The 15,109-nt window shown below is 36.9% G+C and overlaps 1 protein-coding gene across 1 annotated transcript in view; it reads left to right on the top strand.

Annotated features, from left to right (window-relative positions):
* The window catches only part of PDZD8 (PDZ domain containing 8), a 59,427-nt gene that overhangs the window by 23,622 nt on the left and 20,696 nt on the right, over positions 1-15,109 (top strand). The window contains exon 3 of the mRNA XM_080403257.1: positions 2,437-2,539. Within this exon, the coding sequence (XP_080259383.1) occupies positions 2,437-2,539 (103 nt within the window). The remainder of the gene's footprint in view (positions 1-2,436; positions 2,540-15,109) is intronic.

The following is a 15,109-nucleotide window of genomic DNA, read 5'->3' as shown; positions in this document are numbered from 1 at the left end:
AGCTCTCAGCTTGAGAGTTGTGGTGACCCACAGCCTCCATGCACTTCAATTGTTTTGTATCAGTGGGCAAACACTTCTTGTCTTGAAGTTCTTGTAGTGCTCAGGCTAAGTAGGACAGCTACAAACAACTGTGTTCGTATCTGTAGATAGATACTCTGTTGAATTACGTTCTTCTGCCTCATGCTTGCTTCAGGGAATCATCCATTTTGCACTTGGAGGAGGAGTAGAAATTAATTTTCTGTATGCATATTTTAATCACTCAGGTGGTAATTTAATCACGTTCCTTTATTGATTTAATTATAGCTGGAGTTATAAATTTTGTTTCTGGCTGTCTTTCATACAGATTTTATAAACTTTCAATCTGTAGGATAGATCCCCTTAACGTCCGGTTGTTTTGGTTGAATGTGTTGTGACACAATCTTAATGTCAGCCTTTATCTTCACCTGTGTCACAGAATACAGTACCTCTGCATGCTAATGGAGGTATTATTCAAACAAAAAATTCCTTAGTGTAGTAGCAGTTAAAATTTCCCCATTGTCTTTCTGAAGCTGGAAATTGAATTCCAAACTCCAGCATGAAGAGCTCTTTAAAACTTAAATGTGTGGTTTTGCTGTCCTGTGATACATTCTTTAAGTTGTGTATTGGTAACCTATTGTAAGCTGAAATCCTGTTATGGCTCGTTGTTTTCCTTGTTATTTTTCCATTGTTTCCATATAACCATATGTTACGGTTCTGGCTGGAAATTATGTTTTATTCCTATTTTGAGGTATCTCCTGTTGTTGTTCTTAGTTGCCACTAGTACAGGACAGCTAAATGGCTACTGTACTGATATTTTAGAGAGACAGTTATTACCCCTGGGAAATTCCTGAGGGTGTGTCTAGGTGACCAGAACATAAAATGCATGCAACCAGTGATCAGCTGTGGAAAAGCTTTGATGAACTGTCTGGTATCAGTGAGGCACTGATGAAACCCTGCGTTACTCTAAAGCAACTACTAAAAGCAGAACAGAAAAAGCCACAGCGAGCTGGAGGGGATGGCTTAAAAATAAGCAAAGGTGGCATGAGTTCATCTGTTCAAGTAACCTTGAAAAAACTTAGTCTTGTCCTCACAAAGTACCTAATCAGTTGATTCTGAGGCTGGATTTCTGCTTACGGTGATCATATCAAGAGCGTCTAGACAAACAAGTGCTGGTGGTCAAGCTGGACACTAACCCAAATGTGATCTTCCCCTAACATCTCCTCCATGCATTCATGTACTCAGTTAAAGACCAGTTAAACAATTCTTCGGAGAGACATAGAGAAGAAATATTTTTTTTACCTCTTCTTGCTGCAGTGTAAGCTAGAGAGCTGTTGCAGCCAGGGAGGTGTTTTCCCTTGGGGATTGGCTTTAGTTTACCATTTCGGATTGTTGGAGAAAGTTGTTCTCAGTAGCTTTACTTGAAACTTACTTTTCAAAGTATGTTTACTTTATATCTCCCCACCTGGTAGGCTAGGCACTTTTCGATCATAAATATTTAACCTAGAAACATTGTTTAACAACAAGATAAACAGGAAATTGACGTGGGTTTCTGTCAGCTTTTGTCTTTATCGTCTAAAGAGTTGTTTAACATATCACAATCATAAATAAGATGCTTTGGATGAAAGCTTAAAAACTGTCCTTGTCAAATGTATGTGAAAAGTTTGTGTGTGTTAAAATCTAACAGCTCTTTTGAAAGAGTGAGATTTGTTTGAAGTTTTATTCCAAAATATTTATCTGCTTCCAGCTACTGTGAGTAGCTGTGTACAACTTTATTGCTGTTTTATAGCCTAAAAGTTATTGGATTTTCTTTTATAGTAGTACTGATACCTACCTGAAAAGCTTTGTAGCCTTCTGGAATAGGGAGTTATGCAGGAATGGCTCTTTCATTTGTTATGAGTATTACAAAAAATTACAGATATAAGAGGATCCCAGTTTAGTGAAATAGGAACGTAAGCAGTAGTAAACTGACTTAGCCTATAGTGACATTCTCTTGAACCAAGAAGAGCTGCAGTATATTGTGAAGTTCAAGACTCAGATGGAAGACTTGTGGCTGTTACTGCTTTTTTAAAAAGAAAAAAATTTTGGAAAAATACTAGTCTGCCGATCGACCACTTTATTTAAGAAAAGGGAAACACAATAACAAAAAAAAACAAGCCCAACCAACGAAAAAAAAAAAACCAAAAAAAGACCCCTAGCTAAAAATTTTGTTATATTTGATATTTATGGAGTTCTTCCACTAGAGGGTGGCAGTGCCTTTCCTTTGGTGTGAAGCTGTATGGACTTCTCTGGGTGTACACATTGATAATAATAATAGAGTGTATAAATGAAGATTGGTAAGTTTAATGTGGTAAAGATAATATGGTATCTGGGATATATGTAATAGTATGACAATTCTTACCATAGGCTTTTCTATTTCAGGTTACTTATGTTTGGATCCTATGAAAGAGAAACAAATGTTCATTGCACAATGGAGCTGAGCAGTAATGTTTGGGAAGAAAAATCAAGAAGTTCTATTAAAATGGTAAAAAAGGGTATAATCTTTGCCTATTCCAGTATATCTTGTGTTCTTAATACATTGTCTAGAAAGAGTGTATTTTTGGACAATCAAATGGGTGATATAGTGGGGAAAAAAACAACCCAAAACGTACTAGACCAGTGTTTTGGTTTGGTTTGGGGATTGGTTTTTTTTTTTGATCCAAAGTATTTCACTGTCAAACTGACATGTATGGATTATATCATGTTCTATTGTCACAACTATGCTTAAAATGTACCTGGTTTGAATACATTGCTAACTGTCCATCTGCATTAAAACAAATAGTGTCAAGTAAGCATTTTTATAGCCCTGTTATATTTGGGTGGGGTAGTGTTTAGAAAATGCTGAGTAAGATACACCTGTCCTTTACTGGCCAGGAGTGTGTTCCCTTCTGGTGTGAGGGCTGAAGACACGTGTGCTCAGAGAGCAGTTCATGTGACTGACTTCCTTCTTTTCCCCTGCATTTTGTGAAAATACAGGCAATTGCCAGAGATCTCTGACTTTTTTTACAGCTTATGAATCCTACCCTGTCTGCTAAAGAAAAATACTTTTACAAGTGTCTGCAAATACAGAAAGTAGTAGTATTGGTGGTATTGTAAGTCAATATTTTACTAATTAACATACTAAGTAACATTAGTTTAGGAGCATTCACCATACAAATAGCCTTTTTTTGTGTGTGTGTGTGTATGAGAATGAGTTACCTCCTCCCTGGCCCCTTGAACAAGAGGTACAATGTATGCAAGAGCCTTTCAGTTTCACATTAGAGCAATATTGTGGTAGTTATCAAATTGAATTAGGCTTATAGTGAGCAGTAAGTAATGTGCTTATTAAAAACCAAAGCAAATCAAAAGAAGAACAATCTACAGAGGCTTTAAAAAGACTTTATGTTAACAATTGGTGTCATGCAAAGAAATCACTGGAACAAAAATCCTGCATTTTACCTTCTGCTGAGTGCCACTAGCTTAAGCTCTGTGCTTTTGTTACATCTGACTGGTGGTGTTTGGACAGCAGTGTCATTTTTCCACTGGAGCAGCAAGAATCCAGAATTTCATCATCTCATTCAGTTTCTACAATTAAATTCCACTTTGCATTGTTTTTAAAACTCCTTGTGACAAATGCTATGATTCTTATTTTTGACTTACTGTATATTATGGTTTGCAAAAAAACCCTATGTGGCTGAGCAACAGACAGAAAGCCTTTTTTTGTTGTTGTTGTCTTAGCTGCTGTATTCTTAGTCAACTGAAAAACTTGAAGGAAGGGTACAGGTTCACCTATGCTTTCTTAGGGTAGCCTCTAATACTGGATGGCTTTCTGAGTGCGTCAGGGAAATGACAAGCAGGGAGCCTGCAGCTGCAGCACAGGCTGAGACTCTTCAGAGAACTGTGGTTCAGCAGCCAGACATCATATAGAAACTGATGGCAGCTAGGGACTACGTTCTCCAGAGTTGTCTCTGTCTTGGCCCCCTCTCTACTCACTCCTAATGCAGTCAGTGGTGTTTATGTGCTTGTGAGTTAGCCATGTCAACTCCCTGAGTTGGCTTGCCGGGTGATGGCTCTAGTGCTGGTGGAAAGGAGAAAGAAGTGTGGGATGGCAGCAACTTCAGCTAGTTTAAGCTGCTGAAGCACAGCACCACCAGAGGTGATGGCATGAAGTGTTCCAGTGGTCCTGAAAGAATTATGGTTTGCTTAACTCTAGAGGTTGCTAGATTCCTTGAAGCACGAGGCAGGAGGTAGATCTGAGTGGTTTTTGTAGACCTATTTGTTTAATCTGGTTTATGCAGTAGTTTTTAGTTGTGTTAAACTTTTTAAATTTGTTTTAATCTAAAGGTTTAAGCCTCTTTGCATGATCGCATAAGGATACATAAAGGTAGGAGCAATTTGGCCTTAGTAGTCTAGCCAGTTTATGGTCTTAACCCCTTCCTAATAATAATAAGTATTTCAAAATTTTAAAGAAACAAGCAATACTTCTAGCATTCAAAAAAAAAAAAACCAAACCAAAACCAAACCCCAAAAAACAACAAACCCAAAACCCCAAACAGTTTTAGGATCCTCTGGACCTGATCATGCTAATACTTACTTATGGGCATGACCCTTTTGTTGGGATAAACAGTGTATGAAACCTTGCACAGAACTGCAGGGTTGGTGGTCTGGCAATGAAGGTGTCAGTACACTGATTTACCTTTACGTTTCTCTGGACAAATTAATTTGGTTATTTTTAGATAATTTTGAGTAGTAATATTGGAGAATATTCTTTTACACTCTTAACAGAAGAGGGGGAAAAAAACCCCAACTTTCCACAGTCAGTGTGGCACTGGTGAGTTTGTGACAGCAGATGGCAGTAACACTAAACTGATGGTGGGTGGAATGGCTTGTTTTTAAATTACAGAAAAGTACTCGGGGTGAAACTCTCAAGAACTCATCTCTTTCAGCATCTAAAATGAAATGGCAGGTTTTTCAAATTTCATAAGCTTTTGGAAGTCTGGCCTGTGATGTACAGAAGGGTTTTCTGTCCATCAATGTTGCAGTCCTTCATTAAGCATCATTCAAACGCTGTGTGTGCCGGAGTGCGAGGACTCCTTGATCTGAGTTGTTGCATCTCTAGCTCTGCTGTCAATATGAAGAATTCATTGTGCTCAGCTACCTTGAACTTAAGGCCACTAGGTAGGTGGCCTAATTTTAAGGTCCTGCTTTTGAAAATCTTGATATCATAGAATATGGAAACTGGAAATTAACAGTACTACCTTTTTGCTTATATTCAGCAGATGCAGGGAAATCATGGAAGTCCCTTTTCCTTAGGAAATCAGGTTAAATATGCAAGTTAAGTTACAAAATGTTAGAACATCTCACTGAGTGGCAAGGGTATCGCCAAAGATCCTCAACAATGTAAGAAGTGTTGCTGACACACTTAACATGAACTTAGTTATCTTTCTCAGAAATTGTAACTGTGTGAATAGTGGAATAGGAAGTTATAAAGAAAAAAGTGATAATTTTCAAACAAAAAGTTTACTTGTATCTTTGTGATTTCTAGCTCTAATGCAGCGTTAGCCACAAGGCAGCTGACTGCAGTACTTTGTATCTTTCTAATATTAAATCCTTCTTTTAATGCTTGTATGTGCAATAATTATTTGAGATGAAGTCGGAATTAATAACAACTTCAGAAACTATGGAGAAGAAATGATAGACTAAGTTGCAGTGAAAAGTAGAATGATATGTTCTGGTTTAAAAGCTCTAAAGTCTAAGAGTCTCACAGTCTGAATCAGAGGATGTATTGTCGTGACTGTTCTACAACACTCCTGAGGAAAGTTCTCATAACTTCCTATACTTCCTAGTGTTTTCATTCTTTATTATGTTAGTTGTGATAAAAGATTAGACAGATTTAATACTTCATAATGAATTTTGGCAAGGATTTAATCTGATCTTATTACTTATGGAATATTGGTAGGTGTCAGCATTGGTTTTGAAAAAAGATGCTGTGTTATTGAACATGTCTAGAGCATTATTGAAGTGTCTGTTTTAATACAAAGGTGTGTCAGGCTTCTGTTTTGTCAAATCAGTCTGAAACACCAATAAGACTTCAGAGAGGTGATTTGGCATGTTCCCATGTGACATGTGAACATTTCTAAATATCTTAATTAGTAGTACATGCAGCTGGAGTTAACATTAATCACTGCACTGATATGTAAAACTTCATTATGTATGGATAGGATGTAGTAATTAGCATTAACAGCACTGGATTACTAGCCAGGTGTTGTGTGGCTAAATAATTAGATGTCTAAATAATTATATATATGTTTGTAGTTATTAAATGGAGGCTGTGCCATAAATGGGGTTATATCTACTGAACTGCCAGTTAACAATACCAGATTGATTTCTACAAACAAAAAGAATAGTTCTGTCTCTCCTTGGAGCACATCTATTGAGAGTGAGTGGACCCCTGGCCTGTTACACTTGGTGAGAATTCTGCTGCTGACTTTACCTATGCCAGCACTTTGTGCATAGTGTTGTAGAAGAATAACATCATTTTTCACCAGAAACTGAATTTGCTTTTATGAATAAAAGGAAAATATAATCTGTCTGCCTTAAAAGTGGCAGAAGAATGGACATAGAAATGATCTTGAAATATTAGTAACAGACTTGAGGGAGCTTTGCAGCTGGAAGTACCCCTTACATTGACCATGCAATGCCTTGAGTGCTGTATGGGTGCTCAGCTGGTCTGAATCTTATTTCTTATGAACTGCTCTGCGTATTTTGGTAGTCATGTTGCCTTTCTTTAGGTACTGATTTTTCTGACAAAGTTAGTTTTCTACAAGTTGTAGATACTATTGCAAATAGATTGCTATCCTAGATAAACTTATACCCAGCAAGTGTGTACACACTCTAAATGGTTTGTGCTTTTTATTGGTTGTATGAATGTGAAGTAGTGGGGAAGAGGTGCTCAACTACGACAAAATGTATCCGTTCCAAGTTTTCTCTTAAGTCTTTCTTTTTTATAGAAATTCAGAGGTACAAGAGATTCATTATTGATCTTGAGATAATAAAGTTAGATAATCCAAGAAGATACGAGGAAACACCTTGAAACTCTGGTTTCAACTAATAGGTAGTACTACAGGAATAGCCACAAGTTTGTATTCCTAAAGGTAGTAAGTGTTGGGGCATGTTTGTTGTTGGCGTGTTTTTCTTTTTTCTTTTAATTTTGGAAACCCCTTCTGTGAATACTTTAGCAATACAGGAACTGCATTTCATATTCTGCAAAGTAAAAATTTCCATCTAAAACACCACATCTAGTAGCCCATAGGATTCACTTTCGTAACAGCTGAGCACACAAATATCCTCTGAAGTAAACTAATAATAGAAAGAAAGAATTAAAGAATTTTAAGATTAAGCATCCCACCACTTTTTTAGGAATTCTGCCTGATGTTTTCTCCAGTTCATTCTGAACATTGTGGTCAGCACTGCAGTAACTGAAGGGGAAGACCAGTGACACTGTCTTTTCAATCTTGCACTCTGAATTTGTGGATGTATATACATTCACATATGTAGGCCACAATCTCCAGGCCTTTTGGTGAGGATATCTTGATGGAAATGGCCTTTTGTAGGCAAATTTAATGGTAACTTTGAAATTGCTGTAGGCAGGCTGGTTGGCACCTGTTCATCAAAACCAAGTAATATTTCTCAGCCTTTGTAAAACTGAATTTCCTTTATCAGGGATTAAGGGAAACTTAAAGGTATTCCAGTACTGTAACTTATGAATGTAAAATAAGAAATACAGTAAATCAAATCCAGCACTTTCTGAAATGAGTTGCCTGAAGATACTAAACAATAATGTCAAAATTTAAAGCAACTGTGAAACGTTAATTTGTAAATACATGGAGTTAAATGCCTTCCAGTTGGCATTTCAGTGTGCTTATTTAACAGCCTGCCATTTCAGCATTTAATCCTATCAAAAGAAAGGAGGCAGATTAAAGCAAGAGAAGCTTTTTGAAAATGTCACTTTTTATGAAAATTCATGATCTTGTAAAATTTGATATTTGTAAATACAATGGGGAATAGTTCTGAGATTTGTACCTTACATAATATTCTGTAATCCGTTTTTCAAATAAACTTGAAGGCCATCAGGATTTTTTTGGTCTCATCCTAAACATTTAAGCCTTTTGACTTGCAGCTTCAGAAAGCTTTTCTGTGTTTTAATGAGAGACCTGTGAAAATGCACTGTACATCTTGGCTGCTCCAAGACTATTGAATATGAACATTAAAAAACCCCAAACCACTAACAGCTTTTTTAGATTAATTTTTTATTTTGTAGTTTGTGTATATTCAGATAGATGTTTAGAACCGAATGTCATCGCTCTAGTCACAGTGTGACCTGATACTTCTTGCCTGCTTATAAATCATTCAGTATCTATCATGCACTGCATCCTCTGTCATGCGTACCCTCGCCTGGGACAGGGAGAAAGCAGGGCTTGCCACACTTGTGCATTTGGTGGCAGACACTACTAAATGCATTGTGTGCGGCCAAGTCCGTAGCTTCCCTTACACGCACCTTCTTTCTTTTTACGTCCAAGCCTGGATTTATGATCCTTCCTAGCCTCCCTTGGAGTGCTGCAGAGATTGACTTCTTGCAATGAATCTGACTTGCTGAGTTTCAGATTTTATGTACCAGATAAAAGATCAACAGATAAAATAACTTGAGTGGGAAGAATCTGAAGTGAGTAGGGCTTAATGCTCTATGTGTGCTTGCGCTTCCCTATCCCCAACTCGTACTTCAAGAGCTGACAGTGAAACTTGTCCGTGGTACTTATACTTATGAAGAGAAGTTCTTCTGCAGCCAGATACTTGTCTCATATAGTGAAATAAGTCTGGTTTGGAGCCGCTTAATTCTAGTCTAAATCACTATTGGGTTTTGTAACCAAGTTATATTGCAGGTGCCAGTGGTGATACTGTCTGTTCAGTTGGGGTCTTCCACGCTGGTGTTTTGCAGGGTGTTGTATTCTCTGAAAGCGTGGTAGTGTCCTCCTGATTCATCAGGAAGAGACACAAGTCTTTTAGATGGCTATGTTGGGTGAACTCACCTACCTAAGACCTCTCTGTATGGCTGTTCTAGGACAAAAATTACATTAAAACTTCAAGCTTGATCAGAAACTAGTTCTGTTCTTTTGATGCTTTTTATAGAGCCGATGAACAACATTCATTTTTGCTGTGTTTTTTGCTTGCAGTTTACTCATATAACCACCAGCCTGTAGTGCAGATTCTTTGAGTTACCTTTTAGTTGCCTATCTTCCATATCCTCCTTATAGTTCCCAGTTTGAATAGCAGTGGTAAGCTTTTGTCATACTTTTTAAATTACAACTTTGCATTTAAAATATAACAGTGTTTACTTAATGGTTTTGTATCTTTTCCTTAAAAATGCTTGTAAAAACTAAGATGGGCACACAATTTTAGTGTGTTAGTAGTTGTGGTGATGATGGCCTTTTTTCTTTCTTTTTTTTTTTTTTCCCCCCTATTCTTATCTGTTCTGCTGCATGTCCAAATGTTGGATGCAGGAAAGAGTTTAAGTAGGTGTTACAGCAGCTGTATTTCTCATTTACAAAGGTTGATTTACAGTGATAGCTGATCTTGCTAAATAAATAGATGGTTGATGCATGAAAGCTAACTTGTTTGTATGAACAGTATGGCTTATTGTAAGAGAGATAACAGTGTTTTATTAACCAGAGTAAACAATGTGGTTTCTGGGTAATTCAGTATATTTCTGGAATGACTTTCTAAACTATTTTATTACATCCTATTGCAAAGTTGTATGGCCAGATGAGCCAGCAGCTCATGCTGGAGGCTGTTGCACGTGGTTGGAGTGGAAGGGGAGGAACCTGCTAAAACACAGATATCCACAACCACCTTTGGAAAAACAAGCTGTTTTGACTCTTGTTCATTTGTAGTATGTTTTAATCTTTGGTCTTCTAGTTTACTTTTAAAATGCATTTTCTTAGAGCATGCTTATAAAAGTCAACCTCTTCTTAATGTACTAGACTTTTCTTTTTTCAAGTTGAGAGACTGGGATCTTTTCCTACGAAGAGGTAGTAACTGGGTTGAAACTAATGTACTCATTTGTATGGGTTTTAGTAATGTTTCACTGCCAAATCAGGACCTCACCAAGTAAACTGTTGGGCACATGGAAAACTGTTTGCTTCCATTGGTGCACAGTTTAATCTCCCAAAATAATGAAGAAGGAAGCCTGCATTTGGATGTTTAATTACTGAATAAAAATGTGTTTTCCAGGTGGTAACAACACAAAGAGAGAAAACCTGGAGGTGGGTAGTAAGTCTAGTAAAAGGGGTCCATGGCTGTGAGTAAAAATCCTTGTTAAAAAAGTGAGGTGGTGGCACTTGGTGCTCATATGCTCTCTTATGTTTCTTTGTGTTGTAGGCAGTCTTAATTTAGCCTAAAACTCTGCATCAAGGCTATGAAACTGCTTTCAAGGCTATGACTGAGCTTACAGTCCTGCTGGAGAGAGTAGTAAATACATAACATTTTTGTTTCATTTATTGAACTTTTGCAGTTTGGCTACGAAGGGTGTTTAGCTACAACATGGGTATGTCTATGATGGGTTTTTATTCCTTGCAAACAATATTTGAGCAAAGAATTCTTTGTTTAAACACAGTTGTTTCCTGGGCTTGATAAATGTTTCTATTTTCACTACAGTTCTTGAAACTTTAGCTATTGGAAGAGAATCTGAAATAACATATATTCTAAAAATATACTTGTAATAGCTAGGAACAAACTTTTGGCCACCGTTGTGAGCAAATGCATTCAGGTTCTTGCCAACTGATGTGCAGAAGTGCATTAGGAACCGCAGTCTTGGTTACATATGACTGAGGTAACCAAGAATTGCCATTAATTCCTAAGCTTTAAAAATAACTGCTGGGAGGAAGTAATTTTATGAAAGGTTATTAAAGCAATATTCTCTCATCTAATAATTGGAATAAAAGTAAATGAGATTTACTAGAAAGTAAAGAATCTGATTCTATCTTAAGAACACAGTATTTACTTTTACAGAAGTTAGTTTCATTTCTGGATCTGTTTTGACAGCTGGAAGTAGAAACCTATAAAGGCACTGGAAATGCATCCTGGACAGAACAGACTCTCTTCTGCATGTCAAACAAATAATTTAGTAGAACAAAGAGATCTCTTTTGATATTGCCAAACCCCCAACCCACTGTATAACTCTCCAAATGTTGAAATAAATATTTTAAAGCTACAGTAGAAGAGAAGCAAGGAATGTTCCTGTGGCTGCAGGAAGAAGAGTTTAGGGAAGGATGCTGTATGAGTCTTGACTGATTGTGGCCTGGGCCTCCTTTTCATCAACGCAGTAGTAGAACAGGAGAGGTGAAAGCTAATTCCTTCCTCTTACTGCTTTTCTGTCTCTATCAGAAAATAAATCTTTGACATTGAAACTTGGCACTCCTTATTTTTTATTTTTACTTTTTATTGGGGAGTAGCTACCAACTTCTGAAAGGAATTATTCCTCTTCATCCTTTTGAAAGCTAGACTATTTTTCTTTTTTCTTGCTATGTGCTTCCTGGTAGCTGGTGTCTAGTAGTCCTACAGATTACTAGGTAAGCTTCAAGTATTATGTATTGTTAAATGCAAAGTGCAGGAGTATAAGTTCTATTGTCAATAGAATAGATTTTAATATTTTTTTAAAGGTGGTATTTCTATTGAGGCAACAGCATAAACCCAAAATAGGAGAGCAGTGGTTAACCTGCCATTTACTGGAGAGAAGATTTTGCAAATAGAGCATGAGCTTGAAGCTTATAGTCATTCTTTTATCTGTCTATAGGTATCATACATTTCTGCCTGTCGTTAATTAAGGAAACAAAAGCAGTTGAGAATGCTGAATGGCAGGCAGCTAGTAACTACCAGTTGTCCAGAAACACTTTAAAGCAGTGCCTTCTCTAAGAGAGAGTATGGCTGATACACAAAACTTGAATGAGTGCACTGTACATGCAGACATGCACTTTTTTTTTAGTATCTGTCTATCACTTAGCCCTTTCCCCACATATCTTTAGTTCCATTCTCTGAGTATTGCTGCCATTTATCTTGAATACTTGGCATAACGTGACTGTTGGTTGGGTGTCTTATGTAGTGTAAGGAGTAATTTTTAATTGGTTATTGTTAGTATGGCATTTTTTCATTATTTAATAATTTTAGAAAGTCATACTTAGTCATGCTGTGTTAAGGCAGTTACATCAACTGAGCAAGCATCACTCAAGTCTGGAGACACAAGTTTGATGTCAATTTCAAAGTGTCTCGTTATTCATTCAGAAGGTCTCGCCTTCGTATTAATTTGGATATGTCTTCCATCGTATATCCTGATGAGCATCTGTATACCTGTATAGTGCTTTTTTTTTTTTAAGAAGTAGTAAAGTAAAAAGAAAAGAAAAAAAAGAAAATTAATTTGTAAAATCTGTGAGTATGAACTTCTGTTGAAAAAAATGTGAGTATTTAACTGGGCAGAGACTTAAACCAAGGAGGCAGCTCAGTTTGGCTCTAGTCCCTCCCTTAGCCCTGTGTCCTCATTAAAGCTTCGCTGGTTGCGTTCCCCAAACAACACAGAGCTGCAACATGCCCAGGTGAAAAAAAATCTAGTTTTCTGTAGGGGTGCATTGGCTCTCAGGCCCCACACCACAGCAGGGACACCCAGCCTGGCCACTGAGAAGGTCCTGCTGCCATGGGAGTGCCAAGGGCTGTGGGACCACCCCTGCCCTTCTCCCCTCACCTTTGAGCTGGGGTGGATCTTGCCACCTTCCCATCAGGACCATGTTTATCCCTGTGAACCACAGTGCTGTCAGCTGCCATGGAGAAGGGCCATTACTAAAAACCATACATATTCTCTGTGGAAGCAAGCATTTTCTCTCTCTGTGCAATAAAACCATAGCTCTTCCAATAATTATAAGCACCATATTACTTGATGTCATCATTATATACAAGTTATGATCTTTGCACACTGCTTTTGACCTTGGACTGCTTTGTATGCAAAATACTGTTTCCAGTTCTACTCAAGTGTGTCCTTGTATGAAAATGGCAAAAAAATCAATGATGCTTCTGCTGAAAATATATAAATTACAGTTCATTTGGGTATTTGTATGACTTGGCAGGGTAGAATTACCTCAGGCTTAATTATCTTGCAGTGCTCTTGTTCAAATGGTATTAAAGTATGTAAGTCAAAGGCTATTTTTGTGAACTTCAAGAGTTCAAGAAGGGCAAGCTGTGCATGATGAACACACATGTTTATTCATTATGATTTCCTTCTGGCATTGCAGGCTAACAGACTCCTAAGTAAAAAAATAAAATAAAATAAATAAAACACTGCACTGATAGGTTTGGGTTTTTAGCTCTCCAAATTGTCGTCATTTTTCTCTCACAAAGACGACAATTCTTCATACCTTTCTCTGAATACATTGTAGTACACACATGGCAGTCTCTGCCGAAGTGTGACATGGTACACAAACAGGTAGCTGAAAATCTGAATTTAAGCTATGGGTTTCTTGGTAATTGATGTACATTAGTGAAGTTCTAATAATCAGAGGTTATTTCCTGGGAACAGGAAAATTAGGAATGTTTTGCCAGGGTGCCGCACCCACGGACTTGCAGACTGCAGTCCTCCAATCCAGATCTAATTCTGTTTTCTCTCCATCTTCCTTTCCTTGCCCAATTCTATATACTCAAGTGTTTTTACTTTTTTTTTCTTCCCCCCACCCCCCACCCCCCCACCCCCCCGACTTATTGTACTTTTTTTCTTAGGAATTTTTCAGGTACTTTTTTCTTAGGCTTTTTAGGGTGTTGTAGAGGTTATAAAAGCAAATAAATTTTTAGAGTTAACACATCTCTTACTTTCATGAACTATGGTGGGAGTTAAGTGTATAACAAATCACGAGCAAGTTGATGATTAAATTTGTAATTTTGTATTCTGAAGCTTTGCTACAAGATATTTAATCTTTTTTACTTTTTTTTACTGTAAGGTATTTCATCATTCATCAAATTGCACGGTTGGTTTTTCTATACAATTCTAATCTCTTAAACATGTAGGTTTTCAAATAAAATATTTAAAAATATGTAAGTTTAAAGAGAAACCTTAGGCTGCATATTTAATACTGAATGTGCCATTTATGAACAGTGTCTTTTTTGTCATCACAGCCTTACAGTGATGGTCAAGAAAGTATAGTACCATGGCTTGATATCAAGTATTCAAATTATATCACATACACTGTTTTTCATCAACTTTTTGGATGCAATTTTCATTTTTTTTGTTTGATAAAGCTCATTCAAATTATTAAGTAAACTGAATTATTCATACTTAAGAAGTCAAAGAATCAAATAACTTTTTAGTTTTGCTACTGATGCAGATTCCATCCTTGTAATATGTGGAAAGATATTTACCACCTTACAAATAATTACCACTTTTAAGGACACAAGTATTGATCTACTTAAGGACAGCTTCTGTCACATGTGCATTTGCCAGTCTTCTCCCCCCGCCATTGTTCAGTATGACTTATTTTTTTAGATATTTGTATTTCTTAAGAATTCTGAGGTGTTAACTAATTCTGTGTTCGTTTTTAAATGACTGAACTGTAAATTTTTTGGGGAAGGTAGTTGGGTTGCAGTCCCAAGCAAGTCCTACTTCTGGTGGTGGAAGAAAGAGAAAGGGAAGTAGAAAGGTGTTGCATTATGAAATCTGCTGGGTATTTTCCTTGTATATCTCACCAGCTACTGATAATATCTGTTGCTAATTTAAAAATAATAGAGCATATGAAATTATAGTGAGAGCTGAAGTAAAAGAAATTTTTAGGCTTGACGTAATTTCCTATCCATTCTTTAATCTACCTTACGACAGGGAGCTGAAGAATTGGTATATTACTTCCCTGAACCAGAAAATCCTTCAACACAAACAAGAAAACCTCTTGTCAAAATGCATGAACTCTTTATTTCTATTATGGGTAGTGCCCTGCTTCTTTTGTAATTACATATATATTTTTTTTTTCTTTTTTTTACTGTTACCGGAAGACTT

Source organism: Falco punctatus, assembly GCF_963210335.1.
Source record: "Falco punctatus genome assembly, chromosome: 9".
Lineage (NCBI taxonomy): Eukaryota > Metazoa > Chordata > Aves > Falconiformes > Falconidae > Falco > Falco punctatus.
This window is presented reverse-complemented; position numbering and strand designations above follow the sequence as displayed.